This window comes from Mastigoproctus giganteus, chromosome 3, assembly GCF_048544385.1.
Source record: "Mastigoproctus giganteus isolate SK-2022 chromosome 3, ASM4854438v1, whole genome shotgun sequence".
Classification (NCBI taxonomy): Eukaryota; Metazoa; Arthropoda; class Arachnida; order Uropygi; family Thelyphonidae; genus Mastigoproctus; species Mastigoproctus giganteus.
This window is the reverse complement of record NC_143577.1, coordinates 166,039,843-166,060,217: the sequence shown is the minus strand read 5'-3', so window position 1 is coordinate 166,060,217 and position 20,375 is coordinate 166,039,843. Positions and strand designations below refer to the sequence as shown.

Here is a 20,375-nt window from a genome sequence, read left to right as displayed (position 1 = left end):
AGCAGATGACACGACGTGTGACTTGGTGCCGGGAGATGTTAAAAAAGTTTGATAAGGGACAATCTCGGTATGTGAACAACATCGTGACAGGTGACGAGACTTGGCTGTACTATTACGATCTGCCGACCAAGGCTCAAAACAAAGTTTGGGTCTTTGATGATGACGACACACCCGTAATTGTCAGAAAATCCCGATCTGTAAAGAAGAAAATGATAGCTGTATTTTTCAAATCGAGTGGAATTGTGGAACTTGTCGTTTTGGACACACAGAAGACAGTCACAGCTAAGTGGTATACTGAACAATGCCTGCCTAAAGTCATTGTATCTATGAAGAACCTGCGGCAAAAGTCAAGAATGGACACCCGGTACCTCCATCACGATAATGCTGCAGCTCACCGCGCCAAAGGCTGCACCGAATATTTGACCACGACAGGACTGAAACTTCTCGAGCACCCTCCCTGCAGGCCAGACCTTGCTCCCTGCGACTTTGCACTGTTCCCGCATGTGAAAATGAAGCTAAAAGGGAGGCGGTTTTCCAGTGATGAGGACCTTCTACGGGCTTGGGACGAGTGTGCTTTACTCCCTAGTGAAACTTGGCAGAACTGGTTTAAAGATTGGTTTCGGAGGATGTATTGAATGTAGAGGAAATTACTTTGAAAAAATTAAATAAACAAAGCTGTATTGCAAAACTTTCCTAGTACCCTTTGTACAAATCAATCGTTTAAAAATGTTTTTCGCCACTGAAGGACTTTCGATGGTTTCTTCACTCCAAACAAATGTTGAAAACTAAATTATCAGCCGGAAGAAGGTGCAGAATAAAATAAGTGATTACTATATGTATTTTTCTTAAGATAAAGTCATAATATGCATAGCACAATTGTATGTATATTTACAAAAATATTGTGCAAAATCTGTATAATTTAATTTAAATTTACATTAAACGTTTAACGATTTTTCTTTCTTTTTTTCTCCCTCAGACTTCTTGTTAGCGGACACATTCTCGTTCCCCATGGCTGTCCGTTAAAGGGAAGTTTCACTGTATTTTGAAAAATAATGGCCAGATTAGCATGTTTGCTGGCTGGAGGTTTGCCTCCCCCCCTGCAATAGAAGATGGTGTTGGCACAAAATAAGCTAGTCGGTGTTATTATTCAGCGTTCATGGAGGTATGGAATATCTAAAATGTTTTCAATCTAAATTATTATCTCTCACAGCCAGGTCTGTGTAATGGCATGTTACAGACTGCTGCTTTTTTTGTTATAATGATTTAAATAATATTTTTGGACTAGAGGCCCGACTGCTTTGCAGTCAGTATAGTCCTTTTCCCAAAATGGAGTCCATTTTCTTTTTAAAATGTAGAAAAACTGGATACAAAGTGACGAGTACAAATTTTCTGAAGAAAGCAAAGCAGAGCGAGCTTTGGCTACTTTTTTAGTGTTGCACTTGAAGTCAATTGATAAAGAAACACATATTTTACATGTTTTGACAGATGTGTTCATTTGTTTATATGTATAATCTTAATCAAGATATATCTTTAATTTCGCCTGGTCTATCTCAGTAGCATTATTGAATCAATGCCTAGTTACTTTAAAACTTCGGGTGATATCCAGAATGATCCTCCCTCCTCCCATTTTCTGCATTAGCCAAATTTATGTAATATCTAAATCATGAGAGACCATCTAAAATGCATCTCTTGCATAAATTAAATTGGAGGCTGTTGGCAATCATTCATTTTTTGTTTTTTTCAGAGTTCAGTTCAAAAGATTGTATGTTTGGTAGGTTTAATTGGTTAAATTCTCAAAAGACTTCGAGTTATATACATCTGTTTCTTAATCTTTAAGTAAGCATGCTTGCCTTTATATGAAGTGCACCATTCAATTACTTTGAAATAGGCAAGTAGCAGTTTGTAATGCCATCCTTTATTTTAACTAAAATGGATGCAACTACAAATAATACATTTTGTAAAATTTCAAATGTATATTGTGAATTAAATTTCTTAAAATTTAATTTAATATTCATCGTTTGAAGATCTTCCAAGGCCTCCTTTGGTTTTTTTCAGCCTCAACTGGGTATATATTTGACACGGTGCCATCAAAAACTGAACCCTGTGGCATGTTTAGAGATTACCGAAATGCGGTACAGAGGCTAAAGCCTTCATTCTGTTTAACTGTACTCATGTTCCTTATCCTTTCGTGCATTTTAATTTCACAAATCCAGAACACTTTGAAAGCATAAGCCACAGAGGGTGACAAGATTGTCTAAGCAAGCACTTATAAACTAAGTGTTTCTCAAGTTAATTACTTTCAATGTAGTATACTGTAAATTGAATAGACTTGTAATTCCACGTTTTACCCTTCATATACAAATTCAGAAATTAAATTTCAAAGTGCATATGGCACTGGAGGTTTTAAATATTTTTCCCTCTTTTTCCCCTCCATGTGATTCTGCACTGTAACATTATTCTAGAATGTTATTCATAATGGCAGTAGTTATTTTCAATTTCATAATGTAAGTGTTCATTTTTTCAGTCACACATGCCTCTTTTTAGAAGCTTAATAAAACTGCCACACTAGTATTATTGAGTTGAAATTTTTTTTTCTGGTAGTTAACATTACTTTAATTTGATACCTATGTCGGTAGCAAATTTCTTCACTGCTATAAGTGGTAAGTGCTGCTGCAACAAATGGATATCACTGGGAAAAAGTTAATAACACTTATATGGGCAGTGTGCCAAAAGAGAGGTTTTTTTTTTATGACCATGCTTCTTCAATTCTAATATACTGATGCAAATATAAAGTAGACAGTTGAAACAACACTTGAAGGATTATGAAACCTGACATTGATACTGCTTTCACAAATTACTTAAATGTAAGAGGGCTTTTGGTGCACTTTTTTTTAGGAGACAAACATCTGCTTCGGAGTTAAATGATTTTAAATAAGATGACAAATTTATGGCATGCATCCAGAAGTAGAAAACTATTAAAAAAACAAACAAAAAACATGAAATCGATCGATTGCTTGGGAATAACATTGCCACTCTGCCAACTACTCAGAAAATGGTTCTGTTCATGCCCCTGTCTGCAGTGTCAGGAAATCAGTGTAATTTTGTATTTTTGTAAGAGTCCTGTAAGTGAAGTATTTTAATATAGTTATGCTTTTGAATGAGATGTTTTCTGCCATTATAAGAAAATGATACATAACACAGAAATTAGTAAGGATAAGGATAGACCGTCAATGCTTTTGGTTCAAATTGTTACACAAAGAGTGGATATTTTCTGTTCCAAAAAATGAAATGAACCATTCATCAAAAATTTTATTTTCTCACTAAGATTATTTTACATCAGTAAGAACTAAACCAGTAAGACAGCATTAATACAGCCATCATTTTCTGGATTATTGGTGACCTGAGCATATTTTCCCCACACAACTTTACCTGCTTGAGTTACTAAACCAAGTTCACTGACATTAACTTCAATTACTGTACCTTTAGTTATAACACCAAGAGAGGTGTAAAGTGATGAATTTGGATTTTTCTTAACTCCACTTATTGGTAAATGAAAGGTAGCTTTCAGTTCTGGGTGGGTAACATGTGCCCTCTTAAACCTTAATCCCATGGGACGAATGAAACGTTCATATTTTGGAGGTTTACGTGTAAATCCATCACCTACAAAGCACACTTTAGTTACCATCCTCTTCCATGCCTTTTTCCTCTTCTTTCCAGTTGTTATGACCCGGAAAGCTTCTGCTTCACTTACACCTCTCACTTTTGGAAGTGGTACATCCCATTTTCCAGCCTTTTCTTTTCTCTTTTGTTTTATCATATTTGAAAGAACTTTTGCCTGAGACTGGCCTTCTCTATCAAGAAGATATGCTGGTTCAGCCCCTTGTGGTACTTTTTCATTACTTTGCTTGGTCTTTCTTTCCTCATGAAATTTTAGAGTTTTTTTCATTTGTACTTTCTCAGAAAATCGTTGTCTGTTATAAATTTTAGCCTTAATACCCCTGAGTTTCTTAGCCTTTTCTGCCAGCTTGTGGGGCAGACGACCTTCTTTCTTCCTTTTACGTTCATGGTAATCCAGGCGATAACCACATCTTTTGCGATGCAACTCAATATGCTCATTTTGTGGCATTTTTATTTATATGTTGCACAGCACTAACCTATAAAATAAATTAAATATATTGTATTTAGTATGTCAGCCCTTATACAGCATAAGATTAAAATAAACTACAAAGATATACTTTCTAAAATAGTGATTTTGAATTTGTTTTTTAAAAACTGTAAAAAAAATAAAAATAAATCTTTTCATTCAGGATTTTAAATAAAAGGAATTCATTTTTTATTAGTATATTAACTATGCCAGGCTATTTTTATATATAATTATAGTGCAACAAAAATATAACGAAAGTCAGTCTTCTGATTAAAACTGTTATATGGTTGGAGTAGTAAAAATAAATAAAGGGTTCAGAAAAAATAAAATCCTTTTAGAATAACCCAACTGACTTCCCATTAATTTTCTTTGACATACCCAGTGTTTAAATGGGTTGTGAATGTACTGGAACATTGTATTAGTTGATAAGTTTACTTTTAAATATTAAGTCAATGCATTCTACCTTTAAACTTCTGAAGAAAAGTTTTCCAAAATGTTGAGGTTACCATTGTTAATCACAATTTTGAGCCCATTTGTAATTAATTGTGGCATCTGAATGTCAGAACCAATGAAAGCTGCCATATAAATGTTTGCATATGTTGGACAAACTTTTGACAAGAGTATATATACCGAATCTCATTTTATTTCCATATACAAAGGGTACTAGGAAAGTTTTGCAATACAGCTTTGTTTATTGAATTTTTTCAAAGTAATTTCCTCTACATTCAATACACCTCTCCATCCTCCGAAACCAATCTTTAAACCAGTTCTGCCAAGTTTCACTAGGGAGTAAAGCACACTCGTTGTCCCAAGCCCGTAGAAGGTCCTCATCACTGGAAAACCGCCTCCCTTTTAGCTTCATTTTCACATGCGGGAACAGTGCAAAGTTGCAAGGAGCAAGGTCTGGACTGTAGGGAGGGTGCTCGAGAAGTTTCAGTCCTGTCGTGGTCAAATATTCGGTGCAGCCTTTGGCGCGGTGAGCTGCAGCATTATCGTGATGGAGGTACCAGGTGTCCATTCTTGACTTTGGCCGCAGGTTCTTCATAGATCCAATGACTTTAGGCAGGCATTGTTCAGTATACCACTTAGCTGTGACTGTCTTCTGTGTGTCCAAAACGACACGTTCCACAATTCCACTCGATTTGAAAAATACAGCTATCATTTTCTTCTTTACAGATCGGGATTTTCTGACAATTACGGGTGTGTCGTCATCATCAAAGACCCAAACTTTGTTTTGAGCCTTGGTCGGCAGATCGTAATAGTACAGCCAAGTCTCGTCACCTGTCACGATGTTGTTCACATACCGAGATTGTCCCTTATCAAACTTTTTTAACATCTCCCGGCACCAAGTCACACGTCGTGTCATCTGCTCTTCAGTCAGTTGATGGGGCACCCAGAGAGAACAAAGTTTCTTCACGTGCAAATGATCTTGCAGAATCGAACGAATTGCTGGTGCATTTAGGCTCAAAGTATCCTCTATCTGTTGGTAGGTCACTCGCCTGTTTTCGTCAAGCATTTTCCTCACAGCAGTACCGTTTTCCTCCGTAACTGACGTTCGTGGCCTTCCGGCCTCTCAGAATCCTCCAGAGTGAAATTTCCCCTTTGGAATTCATTATACCACCTGAATATCGTTGTACGATGTGGACAATCATCATCTAGTGCAAGAGTCATTTCTTCTAAGCACTGGTCTATGGTTAAACCACACATGAAATTATACCACAAAACTGTCCTTATCTCATTTCGTGACCACAATGCCATCGCAAGCACTTTACACTCTCACTACTAATGAATAACTGAGCCCATCGACTTGGCGTGGCGGCTACTATGCACGTATGAACATGTCTCAACATGCAGCAACAAGCAGCTTCCTGTGATTCATTGTTGCGTCATATTGCAAAACTTTCCTAGTACCCTTTGTATGCCTCCACTAATGCTAACTGTTTATTAACAATTCTAGAAGTGTCCTCCATTGTTAGCAATACAAAAATTCGCTCGATATTGTAGCAAATGATGCAACAGTTTGTCAACGCACTTCTGAATATATTTTTAATGTTCGCTTTTCAGATACTGAATGCTCCGTGGATTTCTTTTGTAAGCTTTCTGCTTTAATCCCCCACATAAAAAGGGGTCTGAGCATGTTAAATCAGAAGACTAGGTGGCAAAAGTCCTTGTGATATGATTCAATCCTAAAAATCTGCAACATTTCGGTGGCTGAGCATGCCCAACCCCTGACAAAAATTTAATGCCCTGGTAAAAATCACAAGTGATGACTCAAGAAATGTGGTCCGAACTATCCTCCTTTGAGATATACCACACCAAACACCAACTATTTAGGCATGTAAGGGGGTTTTTCAAAAAAAAGTGTGGATTTTCAGTGCTCCATATGCTTCAATTTTGACAATTGATGTAGCCACTAAACTGAAGGCATTCTTTGTCAGTGAAATAAATTTTATACTAAATTTCAACACCTTTGCAAGTAAACTTTTAAACCAGTGACATAATCTTTTAATACTATCCTGAAACAAGAAATTGTGCATACCATGGATTCATTATGGAAAAAGTTTTAGGTGTTTTCTTACAACAAAATGAGCTGAAACAAGTGATATCTTCATTTGAATATTTAGTTTCCTAAAGATTTCTTTGAAGATTGCAAAATATTTTTCTAATGTCACCTAAACATAAGTATGATGTGTAAGAACACCCTTCTTTTCGTGTTTCTTATTCCCAACAGATCCACATTCATGAAACTTTGACAAATTTTTGTCGACATTTACGATAAGACTTTTTTCTAAGAAAATTCCAAAAAAAAAAAAAAAACATGTTGCTCTATTGTATATGGCATGACAGCTATTCTTCACCAGTAATGATACATGAAACTTCAAACACAGATTGCAACAAACTAAATGATCGAGATGCAAATCTGTCACTTCCTCCAGTTATTATTATTATTAGCCATATGGTGTAAGGAAGCCTGAGGTTTATGCTGCACCAGTCAAAAAAAATTTGAGTACCCTGAGAGAGAGAAAGAGGGAGGGGGGGGGTAGGAGGTAGGAGGGAATCACCAAAAAAAGAGATGAATGATGATATCCCGCTCAGGACCCTGGGTGTGCCAAGCCCATACTCACAAGATGTAAGCTTCTGTTATATAACAATCTTCACTAGCACCCTCACACAATTACACCAATGATTGTTATTAGTATTATGTACAATTTGGTAGTTGTACCTAATATAAATAATATAGATCTACTTTTAAGATGAACACCCTGTGACTGCTTTACTAAGCCCTTCTTTTTATATTCCCTTATCACCGTTACATAATTACACCACTGATCATTATTTAGTAGCATTATACTTAATTAACACAGGTTTACTTTTAAAATTAAATTTTGTAGATAGACTGCTTTACTAAACCCTCCTTTTTATATTGTATAGGAAGAGCCACATGGCAAGTTTTCAAAATACAATAATGTAAATAATAATAAAGAGTAATATTTCTGAATTATAGGGAACAACCTTGTGTAACAAAGAAATTAAAACTTATAAAAATATTTATACACTCAACTGAATACTCAAATTGTGGTTGTAATCCTAAGCTTTTACAGTGGAAAATATGGATAGTAAAAATTGATTTATACCAGTCAAAGAAACACTTATACACGCACTATCTCAAATGAGGTGAATGTTGCAAATGGGGTAGGAGGGGATTCAGATTACCTTCACAATGAATTCTGGAATTTTTATGTTATTATGGCGAAATGTGTTTCCCTTTCCATGAAATCTTCAATCATATAAAAAAACAAATTTTCAGAATCTTCTCTTCATTCCTATTTTTTAAGCTTCATAAACTTGAATGGTATAGTGGGGATTCAGATTACCTTCACAATGAATTCTGGAATTTTTACGTTATTATGGTGAAATGTGTTTCCCCTTCCATGAAATCTTCAATCATATAAAAAAACAAATTTTCAGAATCTTCTCTTCATTCCTATTTTTTAAGCTTCGTAAACTTGTCTCACTTGTGCATCCCGTGTTTGTTGTTATTGTTTATAACGGCGAAAAAGACTGCTTATATTTTTTACTGTTTTAAATTTTACAATAAAAAAAAAGAGGAAAATGTCACTGAACAGAAATATCAATCAAACTTCATATCTTATATGGTAAAGTGCTATATTTACCGTAATATTTATTTATTAGAAATTTAAGATGTTTAAACCTGCATTAGCAATTTTATTGGGTTTCTAACTTGTTTTACTTACCACCTGAACATTTTATTGAGTGCTCTGCCTTTGTCTTTCCCATAAGCCCTGTTGTTTTTAATGTATGAATAACGCGGAGAACAAATGTACCACATTATAGCAGAACTGACTGCAACTAGAGTACCAATGGCAAATATTTCACCACAACTCTTTCAGAGAAGTAAAGATTAATATCAAAGTACAGTAGAGTATCAGTTATTCAGAATAATTAATGTCAGACCTCTTCCGGATAGCAAAATTTTCCGCATAATTGAACATAAGGTAAAATTAAATAAATTCTGTTACAATATACTAAGGTAAAAGAAAAGACTTTAAATAGTGTGAAAAAAATATATATATTTAATTAAAAAATAATAATAACAACTTATACATAAAAATTCGCGCATTTATATATGTATGTATATTTGAATAGGTATTTTACCACAAATTTTATGTGGAAAAAATTCAAAGTAATTTTTTTTAACTGTTCAATTGTTTTTTGTTTTGCTTGTAGTTGTGACCTATATTTTTGCTGCTAAATCTTTTAAGTTTTTTAATAACATCAATCTGGTTATATCACATTTTTCCTGGTTTTCTGCCCATTTCAGTGCTGTTTCTTTTTGTTGACATTTATCTCAAAAAAAAAACTGAAAAAATAATAAATTGCACAATTTCGGGCCGATATTATTCTCACTGAATCTGGAGCTGAACTGAACATAACATGAAATGAGGAGAACAAAATACTGTATGTCACGGAAAATTGGGTTCACGGAAGCAAATGACTAAACTCTATCATTGATGGTTTCCGAGAAAACCCATCAGTCCTAATCCAACATTTCATCAGATATATGACATAAAAAAACAGACAGAAATACTCTCATAGAATAATAAACATTTGTCTCAAATACTACCATTAACAAAAAAAAAAAAAAAAAAAAAAAAAGAAGAAAAATCAGCCTTTCGAATTATTCTGGATAACTGATGTTCCAGATAATAGACGTTCTACTGTAATACTTGAGTAATAAAATATATTTAAAAAAAAACGACTAAAAATGCAATTTGATAATTTTTTACATGTATAACTATCTCATCCTTTAAAAAAAATGATAATTATTGCACAGACAAAATTATAATTATTCTAGTGTTCTAGTGTTCAACAGTTCTGCATAACTAGCAGAACTGTTGCTCGAGAGTTTTGTAACGGAACTATTAAAAAATAATGGAAATTTTGAAAATTGGTCAAAAATTTCTTGGAAATTTTTATTGCAAAAAGAATCAGGTCAAAAGCTTGTTTGGTCTTTCAGTTATTCAAGTTCAAAGAGCGTTCTGGACAGAGGGACATAAACAAATTATTATATAGAATATAATGCAGAAGTGAAAAAGAATTCAGCTTTGACATTATTATGAATACAAACTATATAATTCAAAACTGACTTATATAAGAATATATGAAGAGCCTAGTAAAACTGATAAGAAACATACACATATACTAAAAGAAACATATATGCATAAAATATTATTCATTCTGATTGAATATTAATCCAATCAAAGCTCCATTCAATGGAGGAATGTGTAGAATGAATAAAACTCAAAATTTTGTTATTTGAAAATTCATTTGTATCTTCACAGGCAACACAACCACCTAACTTGACTGCTGGCCATTTATCCTTACATAAATTACATATATGCTTAAAATTTACTATGCTAGATTCGGATACATTGATGATAACACGTATTAAAAGCTATCAAAATTTGACGACCAATAAACTAAAAAAACACACACAATAGCATGTTTGCTTCCTTTTGAGTTCTAGAAGTGTCTGAGCACTGAAGTTCTCAATGCAGTTCCTGAATTCATGCCATGCCTCTCCCATCACTGCCTACAATTGAACAAAATTCATAATACTGATGCCAAGTAACTTTCATAGCGTTTGCTAATAGGATCAATTTTTACTGCCATTCTGAGCATTTAACACCTATATAGAGTAGTTCAGAAGTGCCACCTCTCTAGCTTAAATGGAGGCTTAATAGTGGCTGATTAGTTTAATATGAAAATTTAATCCATTAATATGTTCACTGCCTTTACACATATATGCATAAAACGGCCCCAGCAGTAACGTGCCACAATGCATATCCGCATTCAAAGCGCACCAAGCACTATGCCGTTACTTACGAGTGGTTGTCCTCTAGCAGTCAACCAACGAGCGCTGTAAGCATAAAGTCATCTGATATAACGGCTACTCAGTAGTCTAACATTTCTTGTTACTACTAGGCTCAATATTAACCAATATTTTCTATTTCACTATATATTTCTGAAAATCTTAACTAATTTTCCATTATGTTTCAACTTATTAACAACATTTGAAAGGATTAATTTTCATGTGATGGTAGAACAACTTCAACAAATTTCATCTCATTCATTAAAAGATTAACCTTTTTTCATTAAAGTGAAGCTTTTGACTTTACTATCATCAATAACCATTATTTTCTTAAGTTTCATTTGTTGTCATTACAGTCATTTGTCATTATTTTTCTGTGTTGCTCTTCATGGCATTTTCTTTCATTAAATGCATTTGCCAGATTAAAATACCTGTTGTTTGTGACTTCCTGGACATGACTGCAGGCCCTGCAGTCTGAGAACTTTCATTTTTTTAATGTCCAAAGAATGTTCATGAGTTCAATACCGCTTGCCTTGTCAGCTCTCCTCTATTTTTTGGGTCTGTTGCATACTTTGCTACCATTGATGCAGCAATTATGCCAGCCAGGCACGGGAAATGAATTGCAGATGTTATAGAGAAATCTCTAACCTTTTGTTTAGTTGATCTACAGTAAGTGAGGCTCACCCATGGATCTGTGCGACAGCAACTCCTTGCTACCTGTAGCTCCGTCCACTACTTCTTGGCAATTGGCTACTAATTGCCACAATTTTCTGTTATAGTGAGTGCAGTTTTGCAAACAACTTCAGCCGGCAGTGTTTCTTTTGTTTTCTTGTTAAATGGGTTAAGTATATTATAGTTAAAAAAAAAAAAAAAAAAAAATTAGGTTACTTTCAGAGGGATTCAAGCAAAAAACCCCCATGATTATTGTATTTCATTTTATTTATTTTTTTTTTCTGCTTGAATCCTTCCTGAAGTCGTGCAAACTAACCTAACCTTTTCCAGTTAAAATGCAGTTAAGCGGGCGCTTGAACAACTAAATGTGAAACTATGTGGTTTGTTATTTGTCATTGAGGGGTGGGGCTTAGTTTTGATTGGTAGGTCTTTATTTAACGTCACTGTACATATAATTTTGTGTGTGTCTTACTTGCTTTTGCATCTTGCACTTTTTTATTATGTGACATTTAGTCCCCTTTTCATATTGTGGTAGCACTGGTGTACATTTTCTATAATTACAGCTTGCTTCTAGTTGAAAGATAAGTTGAATTTTTGTTTTCTTTTTATGTGGTTTTAAAAAATATTAGGTTAGTTTACACCACTTATTCAGGATGGATTCAAGCAAAAGAAGTGTGGGTTTTTTAATAGACTTTCATTTTAGTGAAAAGGAGTTAAGTTACTTAACGCCACTAATTCTGGGTGGATTCAAGCAAAAGAAGCGAGTATTTTTGGATAGTGGTTTTTTTTTTCCCTTTCACACGACATTTCTACTGTTTGTTCAGTTGATCATATCACTGGCTGTCTATTTTCTATAATTACAGCTTGCTCCAGTGTACAGTATCACTGTTCGTCGAATGTCGTAGAAAGATTAGTTTCAGTCTGAAGAAGAGGAAATGATAGACTTCATCAAACAACAGAAGAAAGCTTAGTGTCATGTGCAAGTGGAGAGAAAAGCATCATGTGGGATTTGGCATGTTTCTGCCAATCAATGTTGGTGACATTCCTGCTCACCTAGGCAGGGCCGGATTTAAACTTCTCGTGGCCCTAAGCTATAACATATGTGAGGCCCTTCTATCTTACAGTTCACCTATGACAATATTAAAAAAAAAAGGATTTTTTTAAGATAGAACGAGGCTCCTTGTAATGCGTGGCCCTAAGCTCTAGCTTGTTTAGCTTGTGTAAATCTGGCCCTGCACCTAGGCCAAAGGTAAGTCTTGTAGTTTCGCATTTAGTCATCTGAGTGACCCTTTTCTAATTAGACTGAAAAGATTGTGCATCTTTCCCTTTACCTAAACAAACTACAAATGACCACTGCAATGTAAAACTTTGCAAAACAAAACATCACAATTGAAAAGAACGGCAACTGATAGTGAATGAAACGTATTAAAAACGAAATGGATGGTAATTAATAACCTATAAAACGTCCTATCATAAAAACCGACATGAAACGCATTGCAAAGCAAATGAGCTAATAATTATTCACAGCGTTACATCTACCAAGAAGCAGTAGACGGCGCTACAAGTAGCCATGAGTCGCTGTTGCAAAGATCCATGGGTAAGCCTCACATACTGGAGTTCAAGCTTTTTTTTTTTTTTTTCTTTTTTTTTAACATTTCAAACAGCGAAATGTGTTGCTATCTTAGTAACAATAACTCATATGAAAGTAAACATGAAGTTCTTTGCAATGCTCGGACCGTTAGCCACACATATCTATAACATCATATACATACTTCATGATTAAAAATAAGGCATTTGTTAAAGAACTTACCGCTTCAAAAAGTTTTACATTCGACCCCTCCCATGCTTTTGTGAAAAATCTGTACTTAACGAAAAACTTGCAAGTTATACGATAAACTGGTACGTCCAACGCAATCGCAAAGCTGTTATGATCGACCAAATAAGAATTCATGAATAGCGGAATTATACTAACATATGATAATAGAAATTACTAACTTCATAAATCACGGTAGATAGTGAATTATAATCATGGCCATTATTTTTTTATTTTAAGTAATAAATTTAACAAAACACTTTTTTTCAATCTAAAACAAAATACACACTACACGAACTTACCATTCACAAAAAGCGACACCTACAAAATTGAAACTATTCACAAAAATTACACTAGAATGCAAAAACACCAAATACAGTTACCGTAGCAAAACACCAAATACAGTACAGGTATTGTTAAATTGTTAAGAAGCGATGGAAGTATACTCCTCGACACCATTAACAGAACAAAATGTTATTAGCATCAGTAATGGCATGTGATGCAAAAAAGCAAGTTAAACAGCATCAGACAAAAAAGAAAGAAAAAAAAAAAAAACACCTTCCCATTTTACCTATCCGTTCGCTACAAAAGTTTGACCAGTTCCTCCTTGAATCTATTTAAGCCATCAACTTCCACAATGACAGATGAAAATTTATCCTAGCAATCAACCACTCCCTGGCCAAAGGCAAATTTCTGCACATCTATTCTGCAACTGTCCTTTCCTAAACTTAAATTTATGCTGCCTCAACTGCATAATCTGAAAAAGAGTCCCATCAGCATTGAGCTTGCTCAAACTATTCAAAACTTTATGCACCTCAATCAGATCACCTCGCTGGTGCTTAGTTTCCAGACGTTGCACTTTGCAGAGCTTAGCCTTTCTTGGCGAGAGCACCCCTTTGTTCCCCTCACCAATCTCGTTTCCCTTCTCTCTACTTGTTGAGTAGCCCATATCCTAAAGTGACACCAGCACAGCTGTATGCAAACTGAAAGGGTGGCCTGACCATTGCCTTATACAAAGGGATAATCACCTGCTTATCCATGATAGCAAAAGTTTATGTATATCATTGACAAGACCCAATGTGCTTCCCTGGCAGCCCCTCTGCACTAGGTCTGAAAACTTCATATCTGATTTTATTCATGAACATTTTATTGTGAACAAACTATTATATTTAGGCCTCCAGAATAATTAAATTCATCTGCCGTGCTAGGTGTTACGTCTGTTAATTGAGTAGGTTCCCTGGTCGATTTGCTGTTTTGCTGGACGAAAAACTCCATTTCTGGGGGGGGGGGAAACCTTGCTACGCCTGAAACCAACTAACTCAGCCACGGAGTGAAAAAAAGGTCATTAAAGTTCCCCGTGTCATCGACGGGATTCGAACCCAGGCCTTTTCCACCCAGTGTGGGGAGGATGGTGACGATTGTGAACGGCGTCGCCGAAGGCGAATATTTGGTATAATAGGCATCCTGGCATGCATATTCCGAGTATCCAATAGAAATTACGACCTTACAGAGCCGCATATTATGTAAATTATTCAATGCGTATAAAATCACGGATTGCGATTACATTATTTCATTCCCGGTAGTTAGCTTGCTCAGCCACATCTCCGGTACTCAGGGTGGAAAGTCATCGTCGTTTAGACGATTCTTTAAGATGGTGATCTGTTGGATGACTTGAGGACGGGCAGTTGGAGGCGGAGGTGGCACATCAGCTTAATGTGTCATGCAGCATCATCTCGGCACTATGGAATCAACTAACGTATTACTTCATATAAAATACAAGTCGTGTCGTCGTTGTGGAAGTTCTAATTTTTGACTTGATTAATTTTGACTATTGCCTTTGATTATTTGTATGTGGTTTTTGGGGTTTTTCGTCTCCATCAAAATGGAAAAATCGACCATAGAACACACGCAATTAACAGACATAAGACAAACAACGCGGCAGATGAATTTAATTATTTGGGTGGCCTACAAATAATAGATAATAGGTGCGCTTTTCGAGAACAATAGGAAAATATATTACATTGCCCATGTACTTTTGCATTGTAACATGAAGACTTCTGGGTTTTTAGCATTGTTTCACTTATGCTAACGAAAATTCGGGGAGCTAATGGGATGACCATTGCTTTTAACCGGGCGGGGTTAAAGCCATAGAGCACTTCTCTGTGGTTAAAGCAACAAGAAGTCACGTGACCACACGTGGACAGTACTTCTAGTGGTGATTGGTGGTGAACTTGATTTGTCCATAAAGTAACTTAATTGAACTAGTGCAAAATTTAACCTATCTCACTTAAACCTATACCCCAATTCGGCTGTAAATTCATCGCAATGCTCCCCTTTTTTTTACATAGGTCCTTGCCATTGAAATCTTCGGAATAGGTGGCAGGGGCCTGCCAGAGTACCTAAAAAATCTACTAAATCTACTGGGTACCTGACCTGCCTGTTCGTGGCAAAATGCGGGCAACGATCGGTCCCAGTAGGGGCTCAACGGCTAAATAGTCAGAAGAACAACAGAACATAATACTACACGGCATTCCTATCCCCACACACCTTTAAATCTCTTGGCCTCCACAGAGCACTGTGATACACAAACAGAGTATACAACGCGGAGATGGGGGAAACCTCTGGTGCCGTCACACAGCTAACACAATTTTACACTTTTACACTTATGGAAGCAGTTTCAGAAGACAGGAACCATTACAAGAAGAGCTGGACAAGGTCGCCCGAGAGCTACGTCAATCAGAACAGATCGTTATCCGGCTCTAACAGCAAGACTGAACTGTACGATATCCTGTTATAAACTGTCTCTTGAGATTGCTGCGGCCACAGGTGAAAATATTTCCGACTGGTTTGTGTTAAGAAGTTTCAGTTCAAGTGGACTCTACTCAAGGAAGCTAGTGGTTTGTGTCCCATTAAAACCAAAACCACCGCAGAGTTAGTCGAAACTGGTGCCATGAACATGTGACTTGGAGCTGTGAAAAATGGGTTACAGTTCTGTTCTGTGATGAGTCCCGTTTTTGCCTGCAAACAAATTGTAGACCTTATATTATCTGGAGACAACGAGGAATGCCCTCCAACATCAGAGAAAGGGACACTTAAGGTGGATGAGGTGTTGTCGTGTGAGGCAGAATAATGATCAATACCAGCACTCCCCCCACAACCACCGCTTCATGTTTTTGATAGGGGTACTGGAACTGCACACAGTTATAGAGAACAGATACTCGAAGCCAAGTGCCACTTTTAATGGGTGCGGTTGGCCCAGATATTCTTTTCATGCACGACAACGCCACTGCACATAGAGCTGAAATGGTCGCAGAACACCTTGAAATTGAAGATATCGAACGCCTTGGCCAGCACGATTACAATCTTAAATCAAACTTAAATCTGGTGGAATATGTGTGTGGGACGCCCATGGTCATCCCATTGCACAACAACAGCCAAATGCTCAGTCATATGGTCAGCTATGGTCTGCGCTGATGGTGGAATAGGGTTTGTTGCCACAGAATCTTATAGACACCTGCATATCGAGCACAGTTCACCGCTGTCAGGTCTGTGTAGCCGTTAGAGGGAATCATACGCCATACTGATGTCATGTGACCATATTTTCGGGCATCTTATATCGATTTCTGTAATGTGACTGTTTCGGTAATTCTTATATAACCCATAAAAATGTCCCTTATATCTGTTCGAAGTTTGTCGATGTCTCCTCATTTCATTGTTATTCTAGGGTACACCCTCTCACCAAATTTTTTCTTGCTTCATCTCAAGTTGCATGACTTACAAGACGTTTTTACGTGTACTGTTAATTTTGTCGAGAAGTGTAGTAGTCAGGATATTAGAACTAGAACTTCAACGAGTAAGACTGAATGGGAACAGATGGTAATGGAAAACTAAAATGCATGTGATGCTTCTTAAAGTTACATTAAATTGCCTCGGTTATAAGACATGTAGATATAGATGGTAATAATAATAAGCAAGTTAAAAATACTACAAACCGTTAACTGGACACTTGCCATTAACAGACTTGGGTAATCTCGAAATTTTGTTTAAAAATAAAATCCATGCTTCGGTTTTTATTTGTTGAAAATAGATTAAAAACTTTTTCATTCAAGTTTGGTGCACTGTTCAAATCGGCACTGCTCTCTCCGCAGTTCCTTTGACTCGTTTTATCACAACTAAAATTGCGTATTGGATCCTGCCAACTAAACATTGACTCACCCACTGGGATCTAAACGTGGAACTGCGTAGCGCACAGTTCCACCTACAGTTAAACTTCAAAGTTGAAAACGATCTCCTGTTTTGATTCGTTTATTATTGAAATGATTATTGGAAATAGAGGATGAGCATACTATATGCGGGAGCTGACAATAAAAAACTCATTGCTTTGCATTGTTCTTCACAAAATTTCATATAACTCCGTTGACTGTATATTTAGATTTAAAAAGCTGAGGATGCTGCAGTTCCGCAGTGCCTACCAACGCGAAGTATCTCTGGATAATTATCAAGGACACATTACCAGGGGCTGATGGACTGTAGTTGGTACAGGCAACTCTTTTGAACTTTTTTTTTTTTTTTTTGTGGTAACACGTTGCGAACTTTATAAGTCCTGTCTGGAACGCACTGCGCGGATAGCAAGGTGGTGATAATAACCGCAAATCAGTAAGTATTAATTTGTGATAATAACCGCAAATCAGTAAGTATTAATTTGTGATAATAACTATACTCTCCACACCGGGTAGAATAGGCTTGGTTTGAATTATGTCAATTCGGTTGAAGAAATTGTTCATTACTTAGTCTGTTAGTCGCTTAAAATTCAAAGCTGACTTCTGTTGCGTTTTTTAGAGTATTGATATAGGCACTAGTTGGGTTTTTTTTTTTTTTTTTTTTTCCTTTTTTCACATAGCTTTCTAGCAGTGTAATTAATATTAGAAGTGTCTTTGTTAAGCCTATAAACTACTAAACCAAAAATACCTAAACTATTATATTAGGGTCAACTGGAAAGCACCTTTCAATTACCCATATGTATTGTGTCTGTAAATTCCATGTGTTCTCTGGTTGATTGGTCTGCTTTGCTAAACGATAAATCCCTATGTTTCCGTGGAGAAACCTTGCTATCTATCAAAGCCTGAGACCGACTAACTCAGCCACGCAGCGAAAGGAGCCCATAAAAGTTCTTCGAGTCACCGACGGGATTCGAACCGTGCCTTTTCCGGGTTCGAATAGGATACCACTGTGCTACAAGCACAGATCCTATAAACTACTGTGTACATTTAGCAATACAAACATTTTTATTATGTAACATTATCACGTACTATGTAACGTAAACTAAAATAGCATAGTTGGTTTATACTGCCTTCAAATAAGCGGGATTAGTGTAGTGTTATGGCTAATGTCTAAATTCGCAGACGATACGAAGGTTGGCGGGGTTGTTCATGACAGTAATGATAGTACACTACTGCAACATGATCTGGAAAAGTTGAGATGGGCTGAGACGTGGTAAATGTAGTTTAACATTGACAAATGTAAAGTACTGCATATGGGTAGCGGTAACTCCAGAGTAACGTATCAACTGGTTGGTACTACACTCGGGGTAGTGGAGTATATGATGAGAGCCTTGTCGATCAATTCGGCCCTGGAAAGATTGTGCAAGGCTCAAGGGGTAGAATTTTTTTCAGCCTGGACTGTACTTGTTAACAGGAGAGATTGCTTCTACAGGGATGGGATACACTTAAATAGAAAGGGTGCAAGAATATTTGCTGATGCTATCGAGGCAGTGTTAGGTGGGTCAGAAAACTGCTAGCTTGGGGGGAGACAAAGACCAATAGATTGACAGTAGCCACTGGCAGAGGTGAAAGAGATTCTTGCACTGCTTCTATTAGAATGAGCAGAAGCCTGAAAAACAAGATGCATGGTATTTCAGAGACTGCTGGGAGCCATTGCGGTACAAGTAAACACATGGGTTGTGTTAGGGTAGCTAAGAATAGAAACAAGTGCAGGTATACTTGCGTGTACACCAATGCTAGGAGTTTAGTAAATAAATTTGATGAATTTGAGGTATTGCTCAAAACATCAAAGGCAGATATTGTTGGGATATCAGAGACGTGGTGTCACACAGATATAAGGGATGCAGAACTGCAATTTGGGGAGTACAACGTCTACAGAAAGGATAGACAGGATAGTAAGGGGGGAGGGGTTATGCTATTAGTTAAGAAACACATAAAAACCAAGGAAGTGAAGCCAGTCGACATCGCTGGACAGTGCAGTGTTGAGTCAGTTTGGTGTGACATAAGCATTGGGAGATCAAAATTGAGAGTAGGAGTGTGCTATAGGCCTAATGACTCTGATGAGTATAATAAGGAACTGTACAGGGAAATAGAGTGGGCCAGTAAATCAGAGAGTCTTATAATGGGAGATTTTAATTTCCCAGATATTGACTGGAATTTGGGGGCTGGTTACTCACGCACTAACAGAGCTTTTGTGGATTTATTGGATGATTGTTTTCTACATCAGCATGTTCGGGAGGCAACTAGAGGGAGTAATACTCTTGATTTCATTATCAGCAGTGATTCTTCATGCATTAAGAATCTGCAGATAAATGAACCAGTAGGTGGCAGTGATCACAGTGTGCTGAAGTGGGATTTACTGAAAGAGGTAACTACCATTAGGGGTAAAGGGAAGGGTTATTGCTTCCGTAAAGGCGACTACGATGGACTGAGACAGTATTTAAATTCTATACAGTGGGACCAACTGATGATGTTACCAACAGCAAATTCAAAATGGGAAGCATTCAAAGAACTTATCTTGGAAGCTACTAGGCTTTACATACCAACTAAGAAATATTGTTCAAGGTTTAGGCCAAAATGGATGTCAGATGAACTAATGAGGCATATGGCAGAGAAGAAAAATGCTTGGGATACTTACAAATTAACACATGACACAGAAGCCTATGATAGATACAAGTTGATATGCAACCAAGTTACAAAGTAGGTTAGGTAGGCGAAGGCAGATTACGAGAAATCCTTGGCAAGGGATGCAAAGAAAAACAGCAAAGAGTTCTTTACTTATGTAAACTCTAGAAGGAAGGGGATGAATCAGATTGGTCCACTTGATATTGATGGGTCAACTTTTGATGATCCTGCTCAGGTTGCTAACAAACTAAATGAATATTTTGCATCGACATTCACACATGAGGTGTTATTCAGCAAGGGGAATGCCAGAGGTGTATTCAACTCTAGCAGTAAGCTACAGAACTTGAAATAACTGGGTATAAAGTGGAGGAGAAACTGTTGAAGATAAACACAAGAAAGGCACCCGGGGTGGATGGGATCTATCCAGTTATATTAAAGGAGGCAGCA

General features: G+C 36.6%; 1 protein-coding gene across 2 annotated transcripts in view; it reads right to left on the bottom strand.

The window, feature by feature from the left end:
• Positions 1-3,291: 3,291 nt before the first annotated feature.
• The window catches only part of Ip259 (NSA2 ribosome biogenesis factor-like IP259), a 40,475-nt gene continuing 23,391 nt past the window's right edge, over positions 3,292-20,375 (bottom strand). The window contains exons 1-2 of one of the 2 annotated variants that reach the window (XM_090369483.1): positions 13,021-13,147; positions 3,292-4,154 (exon numbers count right to left, since the gene is read on the bottom strand). In XM_090369483.1, the coding sequence (XP_090225609.1) occupies positions 3,347-4,126 (780 nt within the window). In that variant the 5' untranslated portion in view covers positions 4,127-4,154; positions 13,021-13,147 and the 3' untranslated portion in view covers positions 3,292-3,346. Of the gene's footprint in view, positions 4,155-13,020; positions 13,148-20,375 lie in introns of those variants that run through there. The other variant, XM_090369482.1, reaches the window with a different exon arrangement.